At 49.4% G+C, this 26,069-nt stretch overlaps 1 protein-coding gene and 1 long non-coding RNA gene across 3 annotated transcripts in view; one reads left to right on the top strand and one right to left on the bottom strand.

Moving 5' to 3' along the window:
- Nucleotides 1-817: 817 nt before the first annotated feature.
- On the top strand, nucleotides 818-6,990 carry LOC128774275 (uncharacterized). The gene is made up of 2 exons (XR_008418824.1): nucleotides 818-1,061; nucleotides 6,389-6,990. It is a non-coding gene; the product is annotated as an uncharacterized LOC128774275 (long non-coding RNA).
- Nucleotides 6,991-11,169: 4,179 nt separating this feature from the next.
- Nucleotides 11,170-26,069, bottom strand: part of CALCOCO2 (calcium binding and coiled-coil domain 2) — a 28,070-nt gene continuing 13,170 nt past the window's right edge. For both annotated transcript variants that reach the window (XM_019415873.2, XM_019415874.2), the window contains exons 3-13: nucleotides 25,177-25,279; nucleotides 24,907-25,040; nucleotides 22,829-22,954; nucleotides 20,455-20,543; nucleotides 20,043-20,112; nucleotides 18,974-19,096; nucleotides 18,604-18,693; nucleotides 16,024-16,119; nucleotides 13,809-13,944; nucleotides 12,720-12,748; nucleotides 11,170-12,191 (exon numbers count right to left, since the gene is read on the bottom strand). In XM_019415873.2, the coding sequence (XP_019271418.1) occupies nucleotides 12,015-12,191; nucleotides 12,720-12,748; nucleotides 13,809-13,944; nucleotides 16,024-16,119; nucleotides 18,604-18,693; nucleotides 18,974-19,096; nucleotides 20,043-20,112; nucleotides 20,455-20,543; nucleotides 22,829-22,954; nucleotides 24,907-25,040; nucleotides 25,177-25,279 (1,173 nt within the window). In that variant the 3' untranslated portion in view covers nucleotides 11,170-12,014. The remainder of the gene's footprint in view (nucleotides 12,192-12,719; nucleotides 12,749-13,808; nucleotides 13,945-16,023; nucleotides 16,120-18,603; nucleotides 18,694-18,973; nucleotides 19,097-20,042; nucleotides 20,113-20,454; nucleotides 20,544-22,828; nucleotides 22,955-24,906; nucleotides 25,041-25,176; nucleotides 25,280-26,069) is intronic.

The raw sequence follows: 26,069 nt of genomic DNA, 5'->3' as shown, positions 1-26,069 counted from the left end.
ATAGGTAGATAGATAAATAGATGATAGATAGATAGGTAGATAGAGGATAGATAGATGATAGATAAATAGATACATAGATAGATAGATGATAGATAGATAGATAGATAGATGATAGATGATAGACAGATAGATGATAGACAGATAGATGATAGAAGATAGATAGATAGATGATAGATAATAGATAGATAGATAGACGATAGATGATAGATAATAGATAGATAGATAGATAGATGATAGATACATAGACAGATACATAGATAGATGATAGATAAATAGATGATAGATAGATAGATAGATGATAGATAATAGATAGACAGATAGATGATAGATGATAGATAGATAATAGATAAACAGATAGATAGATGATGGATAGGTAGATAGATAAATAGATGATAGATAGAGAGAGAGAGGATAGATAGATGGTAGATAAATAGATACATAGGTAGATAGATAGATGATAGGTGGAAAGACCGATAAGACGCATGTGGTCCAGATGGGCTCTGGAGTTGACAAGCTCTGGGACCCAGGATCTAACCAACCCGATTTAGGCACTGGAGACACCGCCGCCCATCCCTTAGGCTTAGGCTTAGGTCGAGCGACTAGGGGTAAAGCACGGGAAAATGCGATTGATTTCAAAATGAAAAGAGGAAATTGCAAAACGGAAACTCATAAATAGTTAAGCAAATGGCTGCAAAACAAATGGCCACAGAACACCAACCGATCAACTGCAACCCCACTTGTACAGAGTGTGGAGGTAAACCCATCTCACGTGGGATGTGTGAAGGCATCTTAATATTCTTGACATGAGGGAGGCGTTCCTGAAGTGTCAAGGGCCCTCCATGCCCTCGAAAAGGCCCCGGGGAGGGAGTAAACCCAACGGAGTGTTCTGCGGAGGCCCAGACTGCCCGCCAGAGGGCTCCGGGGGCTGTTCGTGAGCTCAGCCGCCGAGTGGCCGGCCGGGCCGGGGTCCCCTCTTCCTGCGAGGGCTCTACCGCCAAGCCCCGGAAGATAAGGGTCAGGAACAACGGCTGCCCCCCACTCCCATCTTGCTTGGTCTTGAGGTAAGATTTAAGAGGGGTGGTATTTCCTGCACTTAAAAGTTCTTCCGCTGGGGAGATGCCGAACAGGAAGAGGTGCTGTCCCTTCAGCCTTCAAGGGGCAGAAGGGACAGGAGACAAGAACAGAACTGAGGGTCTAGGAATTCGAGTCTGAACCGGTCGGCGTCGGGTAGGGGACACAGGTAGGCTTCTGGGAAGAGGCAGCATTTTGAGTGGGCCTTGCCGGCCGAGTCAGCATCCCACAGGCAGTAGGTGGGATGGAGCAGGACGGAGGGAAAGGGAAACCCCAAGGCATGTCCTTCGGGCCTTACAGAATTCCTGCGGTGTTTTGGCCTCCAATTTATACACGAGGGGACTTCGTGTGTTTTTGACAGACAGAGTGGTAGCAGGGTGGCAGGGGAGGGGCAGAGAGAGAGGGAGACACGGAATCCGAAGCAGCGTCCAGGCTCTGGGCTGTCAGCACAGAGCCCCACGTGAGGCTTGAACTCGTGAACCGCAAGATCATGACCTGAGCCCGAGTGGGATGCGTAACTGACTGAGCCACCCAGGTGCCCCCACAAGGGCCACTTACTGAGCGTTCACCTCCAATGACACCCTGTGCTAAGTCCCTTACCCATATTGTCTCATTTAATCCTCTCAAGAACCCTAATGAGAGGGAGATGTTATTGGATTCGTTTTACAGACAGGGAAACTGAAGTTCAGAGAGGTTAAGGAAGTTGCTGAAAGTCAGGATTCAAGGCTGACTTCAAACCCATGCTCTTTATGCTCTAAATGCTTTACACATGTCAACTCATCGAGCTGAAGCAAAGACTGTCACGACCATGGCCAAAGGGGGAAACAAGGTAACTTGCCTAAGACTGTGGCCGGGAGGTCTGGTTCCAGGGTCTGGGCTCTGGACCACGAAGCTCTGCTGGCCCCAGTGCTCTCTGGAGACACAGGTATAGGGTTGTCAAAACTCAGGGCCAGTGACAGACCCCGTGGGGTAGAGAAGGGGTGGGACAGATGTGGCGGTGTGGGAGGTAGGGAGGGGAGGTAGGAGCAGGACAGACCGACCACAGGAGACACGAGGTGTTTTCCTCTGCGGTTTGCTCGCTAGGAATTCAACGCTGAGTTCCCATCAACACTACTGAATGCATAATTCCCCCCAAATATCTCTTCCTTAAAAGGTCTTTTGCTGGGGCACCTGGGTGGCTCCGTCCGTCGAATGTCTGACTTCTCCTTTCCGCTCAGGTCACGATCTCGAGGTTCGTGGGCTCGAGCCCCGCGTCAGGCTCTGTGGTGATGGCGTGCAACCTGCTTGGGACCCTCTGTCTCCCTCTCTTTCTGCCCCTCTCCCCTGCTCTCTCTCTCGCTCTCAAAAAAAATAAAAATAAAAATAAATAAAGGCATTTTGTTGAAGTGCTTTTTAATTAGCAAATACAGCCACGTTGAAATAGGGGCTCCTTTGTCTAGGGCCACACCACCCTAAACGTGCCAGATCTCGTCTGAAACAGGGGCTCCTTTTTCCCTCGTGACCAGGGCTGCTGGTTCTCTGGAGCTTCCTGAATGGCTCTCACCGTCCCCCAGTTCCGGTTAGGAAACCTCTTTGTTGAGAGGGACGAGAGCAGGGCAGGGCTGTCCAGGGGCAGTGGCTGGTGTGGATGCGGTCAGAGATTGAATTGAGTGATGGGGAGGAAACCTTCCTTGGCTCTGGCTCTAAAATATGTGTTTGGGTTCTTCGGGACCCGTTGTAGGTTTCCTGGGTCAAAGGGGAATAAAGGCGGGTTTATGGAGGTGAAAACTGCAGGGAGACGCAAAGCGTTAATAATTAAGCACGGGGGCTCTCAAGTTGGACTGTCTGAACTCAGATCCCAACTCCGTTACTGTATGACCTTGGGCAATTGACTCAACCTCTCTCAGCCTGGATGTCCCGTCTGTAAAATGGGTACATTCATGATCTCTTTAATCATTAATTGTTCATATGTTAACGATTCGTGGTTTGTTGTGGGGATTGAAACGACCAAATACAAAGTGCTCAACACAGTGCTTACCATGCACGCTTTCGAAGCCCACGATTTTGTTCAAATCAAAAGGAAATATTATACGGTAGATGGGGAACAACAACAAAAACAGCCCCATTGTGCGGGATGTATTAACAGAGACGGATGTCGGCTACAGGAGGAATTTCCCGACAACAAAGGATGTGAAGCCCCGAGCAAACAGTAAAAGCTCCTTAGTTTCTTCCCAAGGGCGATTTTTCATCTCAGGGGTGGTCACTTCTGGAGGCAGGGGACTGGAGGGGTTGCCCTGGTGACGGGCGCTTCCTGAATCCGCGGCAGTTGATAAACAGACGCTCCGTTTGGCAATCGCCCGGGGTTTACACGCAGGAGACGGAGCGCTGGCCTTGCCAAGATGCCCATTTATAGCAGTTTCCTAGACCCGAGTACGTTTCTGTTTTACAAGTACTCTTTGCCGCCCTGCCTAAGTCTCCCCACTGCTTAACAGTAACAGTTGATTTTCTGGGGCCGAGTGGAGGCTGTGAGCTGCAAAAACTCCCAGAAGGCGGATGGGAAGGAAGGGAGAGGTGGGGTTGGGTGGGACGGCAGGACGGGTCCCCTTGATGGGGATGGCGGACCCGGATCTGGGCGACTGTAGGAGGATTTGTCCTGACTTGAAGGTAGGCTGGAAAGCCTGGCAAAGAAAGAGTTACGGGGCGGGGAGGGGGTGGGGGGGGGGGAGAGACATGGTGAGGGGAGGCCCCCCCTCTGGCCAAGCAGTTCTTATCTTTGGGAAAGTTTCAGGGTCATTGTCATTTGCAGGGAATTTCCTGGACTATGAACTTTTATTGCAGAAAGGACGGAATGGCTGGTGAGAGGAAGTTAGGCTCAGCTCCACACCCAGCCCTCCCCCTCTCCCACAGCGGGGATTTGCTGTTTCCCCAAACAGGATAGTGTTACAAACCTAAACCCTGGTTCTAGCCCCGCCCTCAGCCACCCGCTGTGTCACCTCCCCCCCCCCCACCCCAATCCTCATCCTCATTAAGCCTTGGCTCCCTCCGCTATAAAAAGGGATAGATAGAGGCACCTGGGCAGCTCAGTCAGTTGAGCGTTCAGACTCCTGATTTCCGCTCAGGTTGTGATCCCAGGGTCACGAGTTCGAGCCCAGCGTCTGGTTCTGCGCTGACCGCACAGAGCCTGCTTGGGATTCTCTTGCCCTCTCTCTCTCTCTCTCTCTCTCTCTGCCCCTCCCCTTCCCCCCTCTCAAAATAAATAAACTCTAAAATAAGATAAAAAGGGCTTACAGGACTTACTTACAGGAAACACTCAATGTGTGTCGGTTTTAAATAATGTCATAATAATAAACGAGGCGTCCTGGGGTCACAGATTAGCACAGAGGGGACAGAACAGACTGGCAGAGTCTGTCCCTGTTCTTGGAAGCTGATTAGAGCAATTGGAAAATGCCTTTGCCAGCCAATGTGGGGAGCAAAAACACAAATACTGGGAACGATTCCTAGTTAGGCTTTGCACTGTATTTCGTCACATTTCTGCATTGGTTTTTCTCTTCCTCATCTATTTTGAGATGCTGTTCAGATGAAGATGTGTCTCCCAGGGCTCCTTCATGGTGACGGTGGGAAGCAGCTAGTCGGGAAGCAGAGGGCGGCAAGCCAGACATTTGGCTAGACTCTGGGCCCACTGGCGGATACCGGGGGGAATTGACCATTTACATCCAAAAGCACAGAGGGACCCGCGGGGATTGGATTGTGCCGCCCGGAGGCTGGGCAGGATCACTGAATTCAACACGAGGCGGCCAGCGTTGACCGGGTACCCGAGTGTTCAGCAATCCGGGAAGGCTTCCAGATGGAGGCAGTTCTCCTTGTAATTTAAGAGAGTTTATTAGCTCAGGCAGAAGCTAGAGGATTTAAAAAGGAAAAGAGGATACATGCTGAGCAGCATTGAGGAGGAAGCGCCTCTGCCCTGGGGGTTTGTAGAGAGCCTCTTTTGGGGGGGGCATGGGTGGGAGGGAGACCATGAGGCGGTCCGAAGTGGGAGGGCAGACACAACACCTCCCTCCCGGAGCAGATGTTGAGGTTGGATGACAACGGATGTGAAATATTGACCCGGGGAAAAGCGACTGGTGTTTGTCCAGGTCAAACAGGTGCAGCAGCTTCCGTGGGAGGAGGTGAGGAAAAGTGTCCCTGGTCAGGAGGGTCACATTCCCACAGGCTTGCAGGGGGGAGGGGGGGGTGGTAGCCTCACCGAGGTCCGGAACTCAGGCCCCCCAGCTGGGGACAGGCCCTCAGGGAGGACTGGGAGAAGGATACTTTCGACGGGAATCAAGGCAGGTGCCTACACGCATCCATGTGGACACACATGTGAATGAACGGTCTTTTTTTTTTTTTTTTTTTTAAGCTCATGGAAAAAACCAGATGGAAATGTGAGTGATTGTGTTTGCTTCATAGAACTATACTTGAACTTCTTAAAATGTGATTTGTTTTTTAATGTTTATTTATTAAAAAAATTTTTTTAAATGTTTATTTTATTTTTGAGAGGGAGACAGAGTGCGAGCCGGGGAGGGGCAGACGCAGAATCCGAAGCAGGCTCCGGGCTCCGAGCGGTCAGCACAGAGCCCGATGCGGGGCTCGAACCCACGAACTGGGGGATCATGACCTGAGCCGAAGTCGGACGCTCAACCGACTGAGCCACCCAGGCGGCCCAGAGCATATGTGGGTTTTTTAAACGGGAGAAAATAGACGTGTTTGCATGTCTGTTCAATTCCCAGTCAAAGGTGTCTTTCCAGCCCTACCCTCCTAGTATTTAACACTATTGGGTGAATTCCTTTTCTGAAGCTGTTTTCTCGCTGGCCTTTCAGCCTGCCACTTCTCTCCTGGCTTTTCTTCCCGTCTTGGATGACTGCCCACCCCCTACGGTTGATGTTTTTCGGGGTCTGTCCCCACCGTTTCCATCTCCCCTGCCCAGGCTAGTGCCCTCGCCGTGCGGTTTCAGCGAGACTGCCCTATGTCAACAATGACTTTCGTCTCCGGCCCAGCCCTTTGCCGACACATTTCTCCCACTGCCTACTGACTGTCCCCACGAGTCCCTCAGAGTCAGCATGCTTAAAGCTGAAATTCCCTCCCCGCAAGCCCCTCTTTCTTCTGTGTTGTCTACCTTGGTGGCCTGGGTCGGAACCCTAGTACTTATCCTTCCCTACCTTCCGGGAGTGGGTTGAATGGTGCCCCCTCCCCCGAAAAGAGACGTCCATGGCCCAGAACCTGTGACTGTTACCTTATATAGCTAGAGAGCACCGCCTTATATGACAAAAGATGTGATTATCTTTTATCTTGGATTATCCAGGTGCCCCCTAAATCCAGTGACAAGTGTCCTTAAGAGACGGGCAGAGCACACACACTGAGGAGGTATTGTGACCACGGAGGCAGAGATCGGAGTGAAGCCACAAGTCAAGGAATGCCAACAGCCACTGAAAGAACGGACTGTCTCCTACAGCCTCTGGGAGGAACGTGGCCCTGCCCACGCCACCTTGGGTTTGCACATCTGAGGGCTTCCAGAACCTGAACTGTGAGAGAATAACTTTCTGTTGCTTGAAGGCACCCGATTCGAATTCATTTGTTACGGCGGCCCTAGCAAATTAACATGCCCTCATTCTTTGGCATCTAATGGGTCACAAAAATCCTGCTGGTTTCAACTCCTTAAATAGCTCTAGTTTGGGAGGCGCCTGGGTGGCTCAGTGGGTTAAGCATCTGATTTCATATCGGGTCATGATCTCGCCGTTTGTGAGTTCGAGCCCCGCGTCGGGCTCGGTGCGGACAGCTCGGAGCCTGGAGCCTGGAGCCTGCTTCCGATTCTGTGTCTCCCTCTTTCTCTGCCCCTCCCCGCTTGTGCTCTGTCTCTGTCTCAAAAATAAATAAAACATTAAAAAAAAAAATAGTTCTGTTGTTTTTTTTTTCCTCCCATGTCTATCTCCAATCTGGTCCAGGCCTTGACTGCTCTCTTGAACCACTGCGGTGGGTGGTCTCCTGCAAAAATAGAGATTAAAAAGAATAATAAAAATTAAAAAAAAAAAAAAATAACAGAGTAGCTGAAAAACCCAGGCCTGCAGATAGCCACCATTCTACATTATGCGGTCCGGGCGGCAGAGTCAGCTTCTAGAATGAACGAGAAGCGTGGAGTCAGAGGCAGAGGAGCAGGATGAGCCGATAAGGGAAGTTAGTTCTGGGCCGCCTAGAGCTCCAGCCCCGGATGCTGGGAGTCCCGAAGCCTGGGATTCTGAGACACTCCTATACCCTTCTAGCCACCGTGCTCCCCCCACCCTCACTCCTGTCTCCTGAGCTCCGATGAGCGTGTTAGACATGATCCACCTAGATTACAGTCTTCTGGGACAGAAGCTGGTCCCTTTTTATATTCTAGTGCTTTTGGTTCAGAGTCCTTTGCATTCTGGGCCCCTTCTCTGACTTCCCTTCTCCCTCGTCCTGTTTAGAGACCCTCAGAATACAATCCGGGTTTTGCCTGCCACTTCTGTCCCTCAACCTCTTAGAAGACATCACTAACTTAGGCTTCGATCACCCCTTCATGAACACTCTGGTCCCGCAGCCCTTACTTACGTCCTTACGTTGGTGCGATGGCTTCCCTTTTTTTTCTGTCCTGAAATTGCTTTTGGGGGTGGCCGTCTCTTTTCCCCGTCAGATTAGGAGACCCCTGAAACCTGAGACCCTCCGCCAGCAGTTGAAAGGGTTCCCCGAGGACAGAGGGAATGTCTTCATTAATCTCGTAGATACCTCAAGGGAAGAACTTTTCTATTTTTTAAAATCCTGGCCCTGTGCTAGTTCTGCCCACCGTGGGTGCTCAATAAATGTTGATTGACTGAGTCAACAATAGACTGAGTCCCCAGAGTGCCATATGCTTTCTTTCCACAGGGAGAAAGTAATAACATTAGGCAGAGCAGGCTGGATCCCTTAATATGATTATCTGAAATTTGTGGCTGGTGACTCTCTCCCCCAACTTTATTGGGGACATTCATTTCCACAGAATAGATATTCCCAGAGACCACTAATGCTGCTGGCCAAATGGTGGGCCACTATTAAATGCCCTGACCCCGTTCATCTTGATTCTATCACCACCAAAGCTGCTGCCTGCCTCCGGCCCAAGGTGGGGGGAGAACCCAATACCGTTGTGGCAGCGGGTGGTACCGAAATAAGCATACTTCGAACCAAGTTCAATAATGTGGACCCAGCTCCCTAGCTGTACTCAAGATATTCTACTGTGAACCCGCGGATGACCTTCGCAAGCTTTTTGACCTTTTAAGAATACAACAGCTTGAGACAGAATTCGTAGAGCACACAATTCACCCATTTAGAGCGTGTGATTCAGGGGCGCCTGGGTGGCTCGGTCGGTGAAGCGTCCGACTTCGGCTCAGGTCATGATCTCGCGGTTCGTGGGTTCGGGCCCCGCGTCGGGCTCTGGGCTGATGGCTCGGAGCCTGGAGCCTGCTTCGGATTCTGGGTTTCCCTCTCGCTCTCTCCGCCCCTCCCCTACTCTCATTCTGTCTTTCTCTCTCTCTTAAAAAATAAACATTAAAAAAAAATAAAGTAATTCAATAAAATAAAGTGTGTAATTGTGCCACTATCTGCACAATAAATTGTATTATTTCAGAGAGAGGGAGAGAGTGCAGGGGAGATGAGCAGGAGGAGAGGGAGAGAAAGGATCCCAAGCAGGCTCCACACTCAGCACAGAGCCCGACGTGGGGCCTTGATCTCGTGACGCTGGGTTCATGACCTGAGCTGAAATCAACAGCGGGACGCTCAACCGACTGAGCCACCCAGGCGCCCCTTAAATTTTATTTTATTTTAATTAATTAATTAATTAATTTTAATGTTTTATTTTTATGTTTGAGACAGAGAGAGAGAGCATGAACGGGGGAGGGTCAGAGAGAGAGGGAGACACAGAATCTGAAGCAGGCTCCAGGCTCTGAGCTGTCAGCTCAGAGCCCGACGCGGGGCTCGAACTCACGAACTGTGAGATGATGACCTGAGCCGAAGTCAGTTGCTCAACCGCCTGAGCCCCCCCCAGGCGCCCCTTAAATTTTATTTTTAAGTAATCTCTATACTCAATGTGGGGCTCAAGCTTCCAACCCCGAGATCCAGAATCGCGTGCTTTACCGACTGAGCCAGCCAGGTGCCCCTCAATTCCTTTTTGCTCCCAAATAATATCTCGTCCCCTAGACAGGCCGTTATTTCATTCGCCCACTCATCAACCGATGGGCATTTGGGTTGTTTCCACGATGGGCAAGTTATGGCTCCACGTTTCAACTTCTTCCTCTACAAAACTGGGAGTTCAGAGCCGTTTCAGAGATTACTGAAAGTCTGCGTGGAATACACGAACGCGGTCCAAACGATAAACCGCTACATGCAGGTAAAGACAATTATATTAATATTTATAGGAGGTCAACTAAGGAGAGCGCTGGGGCTCGCCTAACTTCCCCGAGCGTGTGGCCCCCTGTTGGTCGCCTCAGGGGAATTAGGTGAGTGTCTCTTTGGGTTTGATCCCCACGGAGAGTCCACTTTGCGTCTTTTTTTTTTCTACGAGGGGGACTGCAATCGCTCAGCCGGGGCGGCTCATCGCATTGCCATTTGTTGCTAGGAGACCAGCTTAGAGCGGGCTCGGCTCGGTGCAGTCCCACGGCCACTGCAGAAAACCACCCGAAATCATAGAATGATATTTAAACATCAGGGCAGTTTCATTTCATCCCAGGGCACAGGGCTGAAGCTACAGGTGTTCTTAGGGCCCCAGGCTCTCGGACTGCCTTGCCGACACTCACGTCCCGGATTTTCACTAGCTCTCTCTTACCACGCTCTCGCACACACGTGTGCCGGGTGACGGAAGCGTGCTAAATAGTGCAAAAACACCTTCGTATTAAGACCAAGAGCAAGTGAGTTAGGAGGGGAAACTGGTTGCCATGATGGGTACGACGATTCTAAAACCCAGTTGGGCTCTAGGTACCGTTTGCCCCCGTTAACTTCCTGCTATTTTTTTGCGGGGTATTTTACGGCTCTAAAACGAGTGGGTGCAAGGAGGTGAGAGGGGAAAGGCTGGGGTAAGGAGTGGGTTATAGGAGAATGATTGTTTCCTTTCACCAGGAGCCGCCTGGAGCATAATTTCCCCTTCAAATCCTTGGTAAGAGCAGCTGGGGATAACGAACAGTGGTTAAAGATGCTTTGTTTTACGTCCAGCAAAAAAAGGATCATTAGCACCTTTTTTTTTTTTTTGGTATTCACTGATTTGGATCATGTGCACCACTGCTCTTCGCCATTCATGTGCTTAATTAAGAGCTGATGAGTGCAAAATAAAGGAAACTGCAGCTCTCCACTGGAACTATCTGGGGAGCGGCAGAATTTCTGCGGCGAGGAAAGGGATCTGCCAGGAAAACGGTGTTACCACCTCCCCGTTACGTTTCTCTGCCAGAGCTCCTCTTAATGTCACATCGGAACCTTAAGGGGCGAAAGGCTGGGCGTCCAAGAGACAGCTCGTTGAAATGCTGATAGGGGAGGAGGAGAAGCAGGAGTACAGTTTCATGTTCGTTTTATCAAAGGAGAAATAAAGACAAGGAGCGGTGACCGGGGCAATATAGCTGGTCTAGGGCCGAACTCCAATCACGTAGGGAAAACCCCGGAAGGAGGCTGGCTCAACCTGATTCGTGACATCATGTCTTACATCATTCTGAGGTTTTTGTACAAGTCTCTATGGTGACCCGCTGGTGGCCTGCCTGAGAGTCCTTTCCATTTGTTCCGTCCCTGGAGGGGGAGAGAAAATGGAATTGCTTTCTTGTAGTTCAATTAGGCAAATCTGGATGGAGGGACTAGAACCTGGTTCGCGAAGAGTCCACACTGTTCCCTTTCAAAAAGTGCACGGAAAGCTGGAACAAGAAGTCAGAGCCCTAGGTTTCTCAAACTAATGCTCCGTCACCTTGCTCTCCGTCTCAAGACAAGGGCCGGGACACTTTTGTTGACTAGTTCAGACAAATGAAGGGAAATCGCTGCTGGGGCCTACAAGTCCCACAGGCCTCTTGGTTACCCTTTTCTCCTAAGCTTAGAAATAAAAGACCGCAAACTCAAATTACCAAATTGAAGTTACCCACGTCCCTGAAACAGAGGACTAGTTTATTTTTAGTATTAAAGAGATTAATAGCTCTCATTATTCTGACTTCTCCATATTCAAAACTCACCTGCTCAGAAAGTTGCAAACCCAGTTTCTAACAGGTCCTAGTAATCATTACGAAAGGACTTACAACACTAAAAGTTACGTGCATAGGAAAGATCGAAGAGTAGAAAATGCCAAACAGAGGTATCCAGAGAGAGAGAAGGCCTGTGATTGAAATACTATTTTGTGTCCAGGGTTCAGGAATAAGATGCTTCTGCTGGGAGCTGTGAAACCTTTGGTCTCCAAATTGGATGACTGAGTTCTCTGCAGTGACATTTTTGCCCAGTTTAATGCCATCAGTGGGAGGAAGGGACCTGAGGAGGAGGAGGAGGAGGAGGAGGAAGAAATTCTCAACCGCTGCTCAATCACCAGCCGCAGGCTTAAGACTCAGAACTGAGGGCAAAACCACTCAAGGCCTGACCTTGAAGGGCGCTGGGACAACTCAGAAAACGAATCACTTAGCACTCGAGTCAAGCCGGTCAGTTCCGTCCCAGGGCCCTTGTGCTGGAGACCCTCGGAAGGCTGGGAGCCAGAGGGGAGAGCAGGCCACGGCTAGTTATGGGATTTAAAAAGTAGTTGTAACCCACAAGGATGGAAGTAACAGCCCTCACCACATAATCAGCATGACTCCACCCTTAGGGCAGCAGGACTGAGTAAACACCTAATAATTTCACGTTAGGCAGGGTCTTGGGTCATAACTCCAAGTAGAAGCTATAGGTTCTACCCTATCAAAATCTATGTACGGTATAGATCCAAGAGGCCGGAACACTCAGAGACTGTGGCAGAACACGTGGTCTTCGAAGATCTGCTTCTCTTTTGCTGGGAAGGTCTTGTCACAAATCGGACAACTCAAACAGAGGGGCTGTGGGCGTTGCTGCTCCGAGGTGAAATCAAGAATGTCGCCAGCGAAGTCGGATTTGCAGGTGGGGCACTTCTTGACGGCAAGCTGGGAGGAAGGGCAAAGAGGTCAGCACAGAGGCAAGCTCTAGGTAACAGGGGCCACGTCCCGTGTTCTACGAGATTCTCAGCACGGAGCATAATGCTCGGCCCACGGCAGGTGCTCAGGAAACGGACGACGAACGAACCGATTCACGTTTGGAGGCCCTCCCCGGGGCTTTCTCTACCCCAGGGGTGAAAGGACCCACTAGTGCTAAAGCGGTCAAAGAGCTTCCAGCCCAGGAGGGACACGGGACATGCCCTGTTGGACCGGCTGCCTTGTTCGTATCTCCTCCCTAGTTCCGGTACCTCCGCTCACGGGTGGAGATCTACCCGCCAGAAAGCTGGCGGACGGACCGGGCTTTCTTCTCCCTGCCTCGACAGGCTCACTCGGCTTCGGGTTTTGACCCAATCGATCCAGCTGACTTCCGGAATTATCACAACGAACCAGGCTCCCTACGCTTCTCCCATGAACTTGAGCAGGGGGGGACATTTCTCAAGGATTTGATGTGGGCACTCTCGTGATTCACGTACTTACCAGGCTTGGGGCAGAACTTTCCTGGATACCTGAGGATAATAACAAAGATTTCGTTCAGTGAAAGAAATACCATCCCTAAGGTTCTCCAACCGTGATGCAGCAGCTGTTTTCTGTAACTCTCTTTGTTCCCCTTTCTCCCCACTGCGTCTCTTTCTCTCGCCCATGTACCATTAACTTCTGACAGAGGGGATCCAGGTCGACGATAAAGGGAAAAGAGGAAAAAAATAACGAAGTGGCGTTTGTGATAGCCATGCATATTTCTATACAGTCTGAAAAAACAAATAAAACTCAGTATGGGCAAGACGAGATTTTAACAAAAACAGCCACGATTTGGGAAGGACACAACTTGAGAATAGGTTTGAAGACTGAATCCGTGCAAACAGGTATTTTTAAAGGAAAGGCTTAGAAAACAGTTTTTAAAGAGGAAAACAAAGGTATACCCCTGCCTGCTGTAAAGATTTGACTGGGGCTCTTAAGGGAACACGGCTGCTTTAAACTGCCCAAGAAAAGGCAATGAGGTCTTCTATTGCTTTTGGAGACAAAGGAGGAGAAGTTCCCTGTTCCCTCGTGCCTGGCAAGGGCACTCTGACCCCTCAGTCCTTGAGTGACAAGACTGGTTTTCACCCCCACTTCTGTCCTCCAAACCACCCCGGGGTCTCTGTGGTGCACGTTCCTGCCACCCTCGGTCAGGCCATCGAGGTGGCCGCCATAACCGCCCATTCCTGGGTGGCAGACCCCACCTCGTGTGCTTCCATTTCCAAACCTTAATTAGCTTCCTCGGCTTTGTGTGTGTATATCTTCTACACAGAGACATTTCTCTGATTTATATATTTGGAATATAGCCACGGGACTCAATTTGTGTCTGCTGCCTCTAGGCGCATGATCTGATTTGCGTCTTCTAGATTCAGATTTATTTCTCAATTAACACTTCTCGCCTGGCAATCCTTCTATTGGGGGTCCTCAGCTTCTGCCCAGCAAGTCTTAACAATGAGACTGGTCTTAATTAGCATCGCAGGCCAAAAAGAATCTTAGTGGGGGGAAAAGGATGCGGGCAGGGGCCTTCGGGCTCAAACGGCAGTTGTCTCTTACCGGAATAGGGGTTTCCATAGACAAGGGCCGGGTTTTGTCCTGCACCTCCTTGATCTGAAGTCGGCGCTTGGTATGGCAAGGAGTCAAAATCCAGACCCATGTAACTCAGCAGTCTGCTGTTCTCCCTCTTCAAAAGCTAGGGACAGAACGTTGGAGAGAGAGACATATTGAAAGACGACGACAAAGAATGGCCACAAGCAAGTGGAGAGGGGATTGCCCGCTTGGCAAGGTGGGAAGGCGGGAAAGAGGTAGCTCTCGATGAACAGCGGGGCCCTGGGGGGTCCCGGGAAATGATCATTTGTAATTCTTCTCCAGAGAAAGCAGCGGCCTCAACACCCTGAAGATCTCAGTTCTTTAGACCTGAATTGAAATATATGCTGCATTTTGTTTAGATGAACTCAAAAAAAGAATTTTAAGCCTCTAAATCACACACCAGCTGAGGTGGGGTACAAAAGTTGGGTGCCTACAGGAGGGCGGCAGGAGCTATATTAAGGTTGAAGCTGTTGGATGCTATTGAGGGTAAAATGGTTCTTTTAGTCTCCGTCCCACCTTCCCAGAACGATTTTCTTACACAGTGTGAATACTCATCTGATATGACTTTCCCATCTTCATGTTTTATCCTTTCAGATGGATACACCAATAGAGAGAGAGAAAGAAGGAAGGGAGGGAGGGAGGGAGGGAGGGAATAATGGGAAGAATGAGAGAGAAGCTACGAGGAGGACAGACAGCGTTTAAAGCTCTTATAATTAGTAACCTGCCCCTTGACATCTTAAAAGGGCTTTACTATTGGTTCTTAAGAAAACTTTCAAATATCAGATCTTGGGGTGCCTGGCTGGCTCAGTTGGAAGAGCACGGGACTCTTGATCTCAGGGTTGTGGGTTCGAGCCCCACTATGGGGGAAGAGATTACTTAAAAAAAAAAAAAATCTTAGAAGAAAAAAAAATCAGATCTTTTTCCCTGTTGCAAATTGTGTGTCGTCCCTTCTTCCCATGAGCCTACATGGGAAAACAGAGACTGCAAAGTCAAGGTGTATTCCTCTAAATCAAGAGGATGAGAATAACAAGACCGGAAACAGACTCCAAAGGTCCCTACAGTACTGAAAGGGGCATAAATGGCATAATCAAAGCCAGAAAAGATCACTTGGAGGCACAGCCCGGGAGGGTTTCGGAGAGGGGAAAGATGGAGAACCACGGGAGGTGTGGATCCAGGAGTAGAAGCCAGAATGCACCGACACCTTTGATGCAAGAGCAGGAAAGTGCCTTTGTGTGCAGCTTCTTTTAAAAAAAAAAGTTTTGGGGCGCCTGGGTGGCTCAGTCGGTTGAGCGTCCGACTTCGGCTCAGGTCACGATCTCGCGGTCCGTGAGTTCGAGCCCCGTGTCGGGCTCTGTGCTGATGGCTCGGAGCCTAGAGCCTGTTTCGGATTCTGTGTCTCCCTCTCTCCCTGCCCCTCCCCCGCTCATGCTCTGTCTCTCTCTCTCTCTCTCTCTCTGTCAAAAATAAACATTAAAAAAATTTTTTTTTAAATAAAAAAAAGTTTTAACTTACTGTTTTTAATAATCTCTACACCTAGGGCGGGGCTCGAACTCACAACCCCGAGATCACGAGTCCCATGCTCCTCCGACTGAGACATCCAGGCGTCCCCAAGTGCAGTTTCTTTATTTAGGGCCATCATCCTCAATCAACAATAACTTGTGTTTAACCCACAGCAGAAAATAAATGTTGGTTGAATGAATGAATGAATGAATGGATGAATGAATGAATGCGCGAATGAATGCACAGCATTTTCTTAAGGGCCCACCAAGGGTCCAGCGATAGTACAGACCATCACTTCTGCCCTGGTTTAGTGGCAGAAAAAAAGGAGAAAGTTGTGCCGAAGGAAAGGGGTCCCTCAACTAGCACAAAAAGGACGTAGGATATGATTCCTCAAAGACAATACCTACAATAGGTATGAAGTTAAGAGTAAAATTAATTTAGATCTTTATCAAGGCTGTTCCTTTCTTGTTGATTCCTGCCACACCAAGCAAGTTTCGGTTGGGGAACCAAGAGAGAGTTCATGGGAGGTGAGGAAACCAGACTAAATTTGCTCTCAGGAGCAATGGTCTCACCCACTGTCCCAGAAAGGGCTCTTTTATTTACCTCTTGGTCACCACATCTCCGGGTCACCCTGCTCCCTCCCCTTAAAACCTTGAGGTTTTCGCCCTCCGTACACACTCACATCATTTTCTCTTTCCAATCTCTCTTTCTCTTTCTGCAGAGCATCATATATAATCTTGTTCTCACTCAGTTTTTTTGACAGGCCAGCGTTCTCGTCCTATCGGTAATAAAAAACAATTAGGGTTAGGATCACATGCTGTCATCCGGATCCCAAGTGGGGGAAAGCGAGGGGCCTGTAGAGGACCTGCTTTCCCAAACTGGTGGGACTCGGGGGTGGGGGGGCAAGGGAGCTGGGGCGCAGAGGAGGAGACGCGGGCGGTGTCGGCTTACAGAGAAGTGACTTAACAAGATGCTGGGAGGCCTGGGCCGGCATCGAGATGCCGATTTCTTTTGGGTTAGTGGCAGTGTAAGCGACCAAAGATGGAAAGGGCGACAAGCTTGGGAAGAGCCTCCAGACGGACGTATCAGGATGAGGGCTAAACGGAACCTTGTTCGACCGCACCCAGCCACGGAAATGAGCGTCTCTGTCTCGAATGAACATCTCGCTCAAGGCGGCGCGGGGCGCTTAGGCTGGCGCGACCCCCTCCCAGGGAGGACGGGCCTCTGGGCTCAAGTAACACGGAGGACGGAGGAACCCTGGAAGGCATTCCTCCGCGGCCACCGGGAACCCAGGCTGAGGTCCTGGGCTTCCCAGGATGATGACCTATGTTCAAACACCCCACAACGGGTAGGCTTGCTCCCACCTCCTGCCTCCACACATGCACACGCCTCACAAAGACACTTAAGCTAGTCCTATCAGTTGCGTTTTTGGTTTTGGTTTTTTTTTTTTTTCCAAGATTTTTTTATTTGAATGCTGGTGCCCGGACTGCCGTGTGCTTCTAGCCGGCCCTGAGGTAGTAATGCGGGAGGGACTACCCGACGACAGTGCTCACTGCTGGCTCCTGGCTCCCCATCCCCATGGGCTCTTGCTGGCTCTTCTGGTCCTGCTTCACTTCCTCAAAAGGCAGAAATAAGAAAGGACTATCTGAGTCTACGCAGACACCTGCTCGGTGGTTACAAAATCCTTCCCTGAGATCTGTGCTGGGGGCCGAGATTTCGGGGGGGTCCCCAGACTGGTTTCTGGCCGTCCACGCCTCTTTTTAGCAGGAGATTTTTTTTTTTTTTTTTAGAAATGTCTCTCCTGAACAAGGATGGACAGTCCTCTGGGCTCTGGGCTTGGTCTAAGCACCACAAACCTTCACACCCCTTGCTGCCTGGGCCCCTTATTTCCGTCACCTACCAGCGCAGCAGCCCTGAGTTGCCTGATCTGTTTGTGGAGTCGTTGACACTCTTTGTACTTCTCTAAGAAACAGGCTTTCCCGGCCTCTACCTTTGCCTGGAGGCGCTCCACGTCTTGTTCCTAGGCTCCTGAAGCATAAGATACGTGGTCCTCATAGCTGGGGTTCCTTGGGATAGGTGGGGAATGAAGAATGGAGCGCCTGGGTCTTGGAAAACACTCCACGAAAACCCAGGGAACCCACACCCGCCACAAGGACGTTCAGACCCCTGAATGGCCACGGGTCATTTAAACGAGCGATTCCTGGGGCGCCTGGGTGGCTCAGTCGGTTGGGCGTCCGACTTCGGCTCAGGTCATGATCTCGCGGTTCGTGAGTTCGAGCCCCGCGTCGGGCTCTGTGCTCAGAGCCTAGAGCCTGGAGCCTGCTTTATATTCTGTGTCTCCTCCTCTCTCTGCCCCTCCCATGCTCATGCTCTCTCTCTCTCTCTGTCTGTCAATAATAAATAAACGGTAAAAAAATTGTTTTTAAGGGGGAAATATTCCCATGTTTAGTTGTTGGTCACCAATTCAATTTCTGAAAAACATCAGTGTGGCCAAATAAAACATTTCTCTGGGCGGCCGATTTGGTTCGGGAACAGAGTTCAGAGAACTTTGTTTTCCTCCTTAGCATGCGAAAATATATGGTCTCTCATATATACTGGGACTCCATAGTTGACCGAGTAATGACTGAGTGGATGCATGATGCCTGTGTGATAGGATTTATAAACCCAGCAGCTGGATACCCTCCAGACATCAGGGTTTCTCATACCCTTCTATCAATTGAGAAAATGGGGCTTCTTGGTACCTGTCATCACCACGAGGCCTCTTTTCCAACATTCTATTCTACTATAGGAAAAGATCAGACGGTTAGGCTTTCATTACTATATTATTATAGCTCAGAATAATTTAGAATGCTAATTGCTAATATTATAGTTACAACAAAATCTGTTTTGACTGCTGCCATATCCTCTAACCGTACAGCTTAGCGCTACAATTGTTAATTTGTCTGCCCCCATAAGAACTCTTTAAGGAGGGAGTCGGGTTACTCTGGGTCATAACCTAGTCCAAGGTTGTGTTTACCACAACCTGTCATGTGGTTTCACTTTCAGTATCGCTCTGCCATTCACCACACCGCAGAAACGGCCACCTCTCTGAGACGTTTTGTAAACGACAGTTCTCTGTCCTCTTCTGGGTCGAGAGCAAAACGTCCGGAGGCGACCGCTATCCCCATCTGTCTTTTTTGTCCTTTCCGTCACCTGAAAACAGACCCTTCCCCTTCCTTCCCGTAGGCTCCCTCCCCCGAAAGCCATCCGAAGACAGACATGCCTTTAACGCTTGCTGTTTCTTCAGGGTGGTTGTTTCTTCCTGCTTCAGCTTCTCCTCTACCGTCTGCTCCAGCTTCTTCTGGCGCTCCTTCTGCATGGAAATAGATTTCAGTACCGCCGCTGCGGAAACACGGGCACACGCGCACTGGGGAAGGGCCCGCTGAGCCGATGAGCGAGCCAGGATGCAGAGACAGAGGGGAGTCTGCCCTTGCTGGCTTCTGAGAACAGCCACGAGGCCCCTCATTTCAGGTGGCTTCCTCCGAGGCCTTTCCCGGAGCCGGCGATAACCCAGGTATACGACAGAGTAAAGAAAGAACAACATACGCTTTCCCGCGAGGGCCTAAAAATGTTAGTTTCGTCCGTGACTCTACCTGCTGGGTTAGAGTGAGAAGAAGCTGGCTGTTTTCCTTGTTCAGTCGCTCCAACTGCTCTGTCTTATCTTGATCTCCCTGGACGAGCTTCTCCATTTCCTTCTCTCGAGTTGACAGCTGGGCCTAAAGCAAGATGAGTGAATATAACCAAGATATGAAGGGACCACCGAAGAGGGAGCCAGTGCTAGTTAATGAACGCTAACACAAAGGGGTGTGTGTTCCGTAGCAACTCCCAACTGTCAGCCAGACACCCCTGGAACGTTTTCTCTTCAGCTCTGCCTTACACCCTCAGTAGCCGAGACTCGAATGAGGACAATTCAACCAGCCGCTCTTTAAGGTACAGCTTCCTCAAAACAAGAGTGATTCAGCTGCTATCTGCTTTAGGTTCTAGGCTTTTGAGAAAGACTTGGCTTGCAAGGATTTTATAGCTAAAAGAAAAAAGTCTGGAAACCACTGGGAGAGCTGACAGTCCCCCATCTTTAAAAAAAGATTTTTTTTTTTTTTTTTTTTACATTTATTTTTGAGAGACAGAAAGACAGAGCACAAGAGGGGAAGGGGCAGAGAGAGAAGGAGACACAGAATCCGAAGCAGGCTCCAGGCTCCGAGCTGTCAGCACAGAGCCCGACGCGGGGCTCGAACCCACAAACTGCGAGATCGTGACCCGAGCTGAAGTTGGATGCTTAACTGACTAAGCCACCCAGGCACCCCCTAGTTTTTTTTTTTAACGTTTATTTTTGAGACAGAGAGAGAGAGAGAGAGAGAGAGCACCCGCGAGCAGGGGAGGGGCAGAAAGAGAGGGAGGCACAGAATCTGAAGCAGGCTCCAGGCTCTGAGCTGTCAGCACAGAGGCCGAAGCGGGGCTCGAACCCACGAACTGTGAGATCATGACCTGAGCTGAAGCTGGACGCTTAACCGACTGAGCCGTCCAGGCGCCCCTAGTCTGATGTTTTGAAAGGCACGCTTCGGGCACTCACTACGGTGCAACGTAGCTTTCTCTCTCTGGGCCACCAGGCAGGCATGGTGGCAAGGGGAGGACAACGCACTCTGGCAAAGGTCCGGCATCACCTACCTGGAGCTGCTCCACCCTGACTCCCATCTTCTCGTTTTCTGAGGACATCTTCTGGTTTTGTTCTTTCAGTCTGCGGAGGTGAAAAACATGCCGATTGCGGGTCAGATCCCCCAGGCCTTCAATGATTTAAGGCCGCCTTGGCCCTAGGGCCGCGGAGTGAGTTTAAGATCCACTCCTCTTCCGTCCCGTTTCGGCTTCCTGACCTCAAACTGCCTGCATTCGACAACTTCACTTAATACTGGACTTCAGGTCATGTCTCCTTACCATTCAGATCCTAACTGTCTAACCTAGAATCATTCCTATCACTGTCCTGATGGCAGGACTGTCTTCTAGGGAGTTCTGGAGAACTGATCAGAGCCCGGCCAAGGGTGTCTACAACACGCAGCTCCTCCCGGCCGGGAACCACACTTACTGAAGCAGCTCCGTCTCCCAGCCGTCCTTCTGCGCCTTCGCTTCCTGTTCCAGCTTCTGAGCGGTGCTCTTTAGAATTTCTAGCTCCTCCTGCAGAACGTCAAAGGAACCGACCATTTCTAAGCCATTTTTTAGTATCTCAGGCATCCAACAAATATTCACAGGACACTTACTACGTGGTAGGCACTTGCTATGTGTCATGACACAACAGTGAATGAAACGTCCGAGTAAGGGGATTTCTGGATTAACATGTTCTCAATCTGTTCTTTCCCCAAAACGTACGCACCGTAACTTCTCTTCCCCTGGAGCTTGTATCTGTCCATTAATTCACTAAGCAAATGTTCAGTGACTGCCTAGGAAGCACTGTTCCTGCACTGCAGACACGGCAGTGGGTGAAATAAAGTGGCTTTTCTCTTTGAAAGGTGCTATCCAATACATTCATGAATGCTGCGCACGTAATTAAAAGTCAAGTAGCCACATTCAAAAAAGTAAAAAGAAACAGATACAATTAATTTTATTAACGGCATATTTAACCCAATAGGCCTAAAATATTGTTTCAATACGTAAATAAAAAGGAAATATTTTACTTTTTTTTTCATACGAAGCCTTCAAAATCTGTTATATACTTTATGCTGCCAGAGTATCACAATATGCCCTGTTTCAAGTGTTCAATAGCCACCTGCGGCTAGTGGCCACTGTACTGGTCCCAGACATTTGTTTTTTCTTCCCCAACTTCATTTTGCACTGAAACCAAGCCAGCGTATCAATAATAACTCGCTGCTTTTATTTTTTTAATTAATTTTTTGCCTCGCTGCTTTTAGCTCCAAGACTTACAAATGCATAGTCTTTTAAAAAATAATTTATGTTTATTATCTATTTTTGAGAAAGAGAGGCAGACAGAGCAGGAGCAGGGGAGGGGCAGCGAGAGAGGACGACACAGAATCCGAAGCAGGCTCCAGGCTCCGAGCTGTCAGCACAGAGCCCGACACGGGGCTTGAACCCATGAACGCAGATCATGACCTGAGCTGAAGTCGGACACTTAACTGACTGAGCCACCCAGGCGCCCCATTTTTTTTTTTAATGTTTTATTCACTTATTTTGAGAGAGTGTGATTGCATGCAAGTGGGGGAGGGGCAGAGAAAGAGAGAGAGAGAGAGAGAGAGAGAGAGAGAGAGAGAGAGAGACAGCACAGAGTCCAGTGCAGGGCTCGATCTCACAAACTGTGAGATCATGACCTGAGCCGAAATCAAGAGTTGGACGCTTAACTGACTGATCCACACTCACTCGCCCCTGAGCTGCCGGGTCATTTTAAGGAGTAAGCGAAGCTTACTTCACTGATAAAAATACGCTTAATTACAGTGGCACACAGTAGGTGCTGAATATTGGCTTGTGTTATCATTACAACTGGTAGCAGGTAGGTAGGCGAGCTAACCCAAGAACCCAGACCTTGTGATTCCTTGGCTAGAACCTGGCAGGTGAGCTCCTGGCCAGACGCTGATGGTCGACAGAGAGCTTGTGAATTATATACCTATGCCACCCCTGTTACCTCACTGCCTACGATTGGCCAGATCTGTATCTTGGACCTGTCATCCACACTTCTATACCAGCCCAGGGCCGAGGACATCATGGGCACTTGTGTGACAGCAAGGTATAAAGAACGGTCTGTCTGGGAGCGAAGAGAAGTGGGTTCTAACCCAGTGGGATCACTAAATTGACCTCTTCCTCTCTCCTTTGGGCCTCGGGTTCCTCACCTGTAGATCAAGGGCTCTACAGATGGTGACTGCCAACGTCTGCGTGTTCTGGAAACTTCTAAGGCATGACCTCAGGGTAATTAAGTTTATAGTCTTTAGAGAAGATTCTCCTCTTTAGCTCCTTGCATGCTCAACTCTCATTTACCACCTGCTGTTTTGAAGGATGTTTCAAAAGAGAAGCAGCAAGGACTTAGGAGAACTTGCAACCTTGCCTCCATCCTCTCTTCTCCCTCGATGTCCGGATCCAGCTAATCAGAGAAAATACTTTATATTCTCCGTACGAACTAGGAAGACGCCACACCGCCTGAGTTTGAATCCTGGCTCCACCATCACTGATTAGCTGTAGAAGGGAGCACTTGCCCTTCAGGCCTCAGGTTACTCATCTGTAAACTCGGGGTAATAACAGTGCCTATTCCAGAGTTGCAATAAGGTAATCCACAGAAAACTTTCAACGCTGTGCCTATTCAAAAATATGAGTGTGAGGGAGGGAGATCACCGGCCAAAGAGAAAGTGGTGCCGGAGAAGAGACACCACCCGCTTGTGACCTCTGTACTCCAGGTTCATTACACGTTTTGCTTGTTTGTTGAGTTGGTGTGCAAGTTCACGGTGAACCAGCGGCCATACCTGCGTCTTGTGGAGCTCAGCCTGCGTGTCTGAGTTCTGCTTCTGGAGGCTGACACAGGTGTCCTTCAGCTCCTGGTTTTCTTTGCAAAGCTCCTTATTGCGCTGCTCGATTTCCTCCACCTCCCCCTACGAAAGAGCATTCCATCAGTTCGTATTTGACCTTTTGTAGCTCGACGGATAGTCAAGTGCCGCTGGCGGAACGTTCCCACAGGCTGGGATGCTGAGGGTCTGCTGGCTTCCCACTCACTATTAGGGCATCTGTGAACCTCGAATGGGAACACCTCCTCAGGTGGGAGGGGAAGGGGGCCGTGTAGGCATGTCTGGATAATTGCAACACGGAGCCCGCCATTACCAAGAAAGGCAGGCAAACAAAATGAAGACCATAAAAAGCGAAAGAGTGGCTCATCTTTCTGGGGTGGAGGGTTGGCTCCGACCGCATCCCCGTGTTTGTCTCTGCGTGCCTTTCCCACTGCCATCACTGCTCTCCACGGCCACTCGGCAAAGGTGACGGGCTGGGCTTCCCTTGGTGGGCTCCTTGGGAATGCGTGAGGGGACAAGGGAATAATGGCAGTGACCCAGCAGGGACTGGGGACCCAGTCAGGAAGCCCAGAGGAAGGGAGATTAAACAAACAGATGTCAAGACCCACTAACAACACGTGTGAATCCGTCTCAAGGCTGGGACAGGATATGGGGTGCAAAGAATCCAGTTTTGACCAAGTGGTGTATCAATAAAGATATCATCTCAGTACTGGTTTATGTTTACGTTCCGCTGACCCCATGGGTGAAGATACGCTTGACCGCTCCTCTGCCTGAGTGTGTCCCAGCCCGTCCAATGTGACGTCACCGGACTAAGAGATATGGAGACCAACACAAGGATTTGGAGAGGTCTCCCCAGAATTATTAAAAGCCTGGACTAGATCTAGTAGGAAAGGTACACGGACTGTAAGGTGCTTGCCCAAGAAACTGGTCAAGAAATTTTAGGATTATAACCAAGATACGTGGGGTTGGAAAGTGGTTAAGACTTCAGTAAGAAAACAAGTTAAATACGTTTCAAGAGTTTATTTTTAAGTGAGAAGCGATTCACTGTAATGACTTTTGAAAATATTTTTTTATGAACCCCAAAATATATTTCTACTTAAAAAAAAAAACGTTAAAAGGGGGAATGACAGAAGAATGTGGATTCTTCTTGCAAATGCTTAGTATCGTTGGTCTCTCCTATTGGACGAGCTTCGGGACAGTAAGTGATTTAATCCGTTCTTCCCTGCCCGCCACGGGGCTGGATGGAAAGAGGGCATCCTATGAAATAACTGGGTAAGTAAATGAATCTAATACTCATGTGGACCTGGCCCTGGGCCAGAACTAAGAGACACAAAGAATATTTGGTGTGTGCCTCCTCAGAGGAGCAGAGTCATTTACTGTGGTGCTAAGATGTGATGACAAAAATTAAGCGACTGGAAAAGTGAAGGGAGTAACTGAACGCCAACGGAGTTACAGAAGTTTTAGAGAAAGGAGAAATCACTTCTTGTGATTCTGTTCAATGTTTCTACGTCATTCCTGAGTAGGTTTGAGTGGGTACAGGATACATTTCTCCCAATAGCATCTGTTAAGGCATTCAGTAAAGGCTTATTTTTTTGATTCAAATTCTACCCTATCCTGAAATTACGATTTTTTTTTTTTTTTTTAATTAAAGTAGGCTCCATGCTCAATGTGGGGCTTGAACTCCTGACCCTGAGATCAAAAGTCACATGCTCCAGGGGCTCCTGGGTGGCTCAGTCGGTTAAGCCTCCGACTTCGGCTCAGGTTATGATCTCACGGTTTGTGAGTTCGAGCCCCGCGTCGGGCTCTGTGCTGCTGACAGCTCAGAGCCTGGAGCCTGCTTCGGATTCTGTGTCTCGCTCTCTCTCTCTGCCCCTCCCCTGCTCACGCTCTGTCTCTATCTCAAAAATAAATAAAACATTAAAAAAAATTAAAAAAAAAAAAAAAAAAAGAGTCACATGCTCCACCAGCTGAGCCAGCCAGGTGTCCTGTGAAATCGCTACTCTTAATGGCGGGAAGGGCTCGAGGTGAGATTTACAGACCTGAGTGGTAACAACCAGGATGTCCTCTTCATTTTCTGGACGGAACTGGAAAGGGATACTTGCTCCCCGGACCACGCCGTCCTGATCCACATAGCAGAACTGGTAATACTCATCATCCTTGGGCAGGTAATAAGCTGAAGACGCAACATGATTTTTAATCCAAAATTAGGTCTAGTAAGAAAGCTGAAAATCTGCAAGTCTTTTTATCTGCCCCAGAAAGCTTAATTAAGCTCAAGGGAACACCTTTGATCCGGTATTTATTTTCCTTACCTTTGAACTGGACCTCCTGCTGTTTGGCTGAGTGGCTGTTTAGGTCAACGGGCAAAGAAACCCACATGAAGGTGTAATACTCCCGGGTCGTCTTCCAACCCACCTGCAATGACAAAAGGTTCTCATTCAGCATCTCAAACTGCTCAGGGGAGAGTCCTGATTTGGGCTCTGTCTTCTCAAAATACACTTGCTTTTGATTTGTTGATGTTGAAAGTAAAATCCACCCACCATTGGATCAGATCTTTTTATTAGTAAGTTTTTTTAATATTTATTTTTGAGAGAGAGAGAGAGCGCGCGTGAGCGGGGGGAGGGGCAGAGAGAGAGGGAGACACAGGATCCGAAGCAGGCTCCGGGCTCCAAGCTGTCGGCACAAAGCCCGACGCGGGGCTCGAACCCACGAACCGTGAGATCATGACCCGAGCCAAAGTCGGACGCTTAACCGACTGGGCCACCCAGGCGCCCCCAGGTCTTGCTTTTTGACTCATGACAACTATATGTGGTACAAGGTCTGATACAATTAGAAACTGGCCTGCACACCTGTACAGTCCAGAATGCCTAGAAATGTAAACTGGCCGCTCCACACCCAGGACAAGAGTTCCAAAAATTATTAACACCAAGTCAGACAGAGAACGGTGAGTGACTGGGGAAAATCTGGGGTTGTGACTCTTGATCCTGCTGTCTTCTTACAACGCTTCGTAGAACTTCTTAATCAGAAAGCCCTTCTGATCTGCCTTCTCCACTGGTCAGTCCTCTCCTGTGTCCAGTCCAGTCTCATCACCCAGACTGACCTGGTTAGACTAGCATATCTTTAAAATGCACTTTTTGAATAATGTGCATGTTGCGGAGTAGAGGGGCCAAAGGGTTCTGAGATGATGAGGCCCCAGGAAACTGAG

The sequence above is a fragment of the Panthera pardus genome, unplaced genomic scaffold (assembly GCF_024362965.1).
Source record: "Panthera pardus isolate Hobbes unplaced genomic scaffold, ASM2436296v1 HiC_scaffold_3, whole genome shotgun sequence".
NCBI classification, from domain to species: Eukaryota; Metazoa; Chordata; class Mammalia; order Carnivora; family Felidae; genus Panthera; species Panthera pardus.
This window is presented reverse-complemented; position numbering and strand designations above follow the sequence as displayed.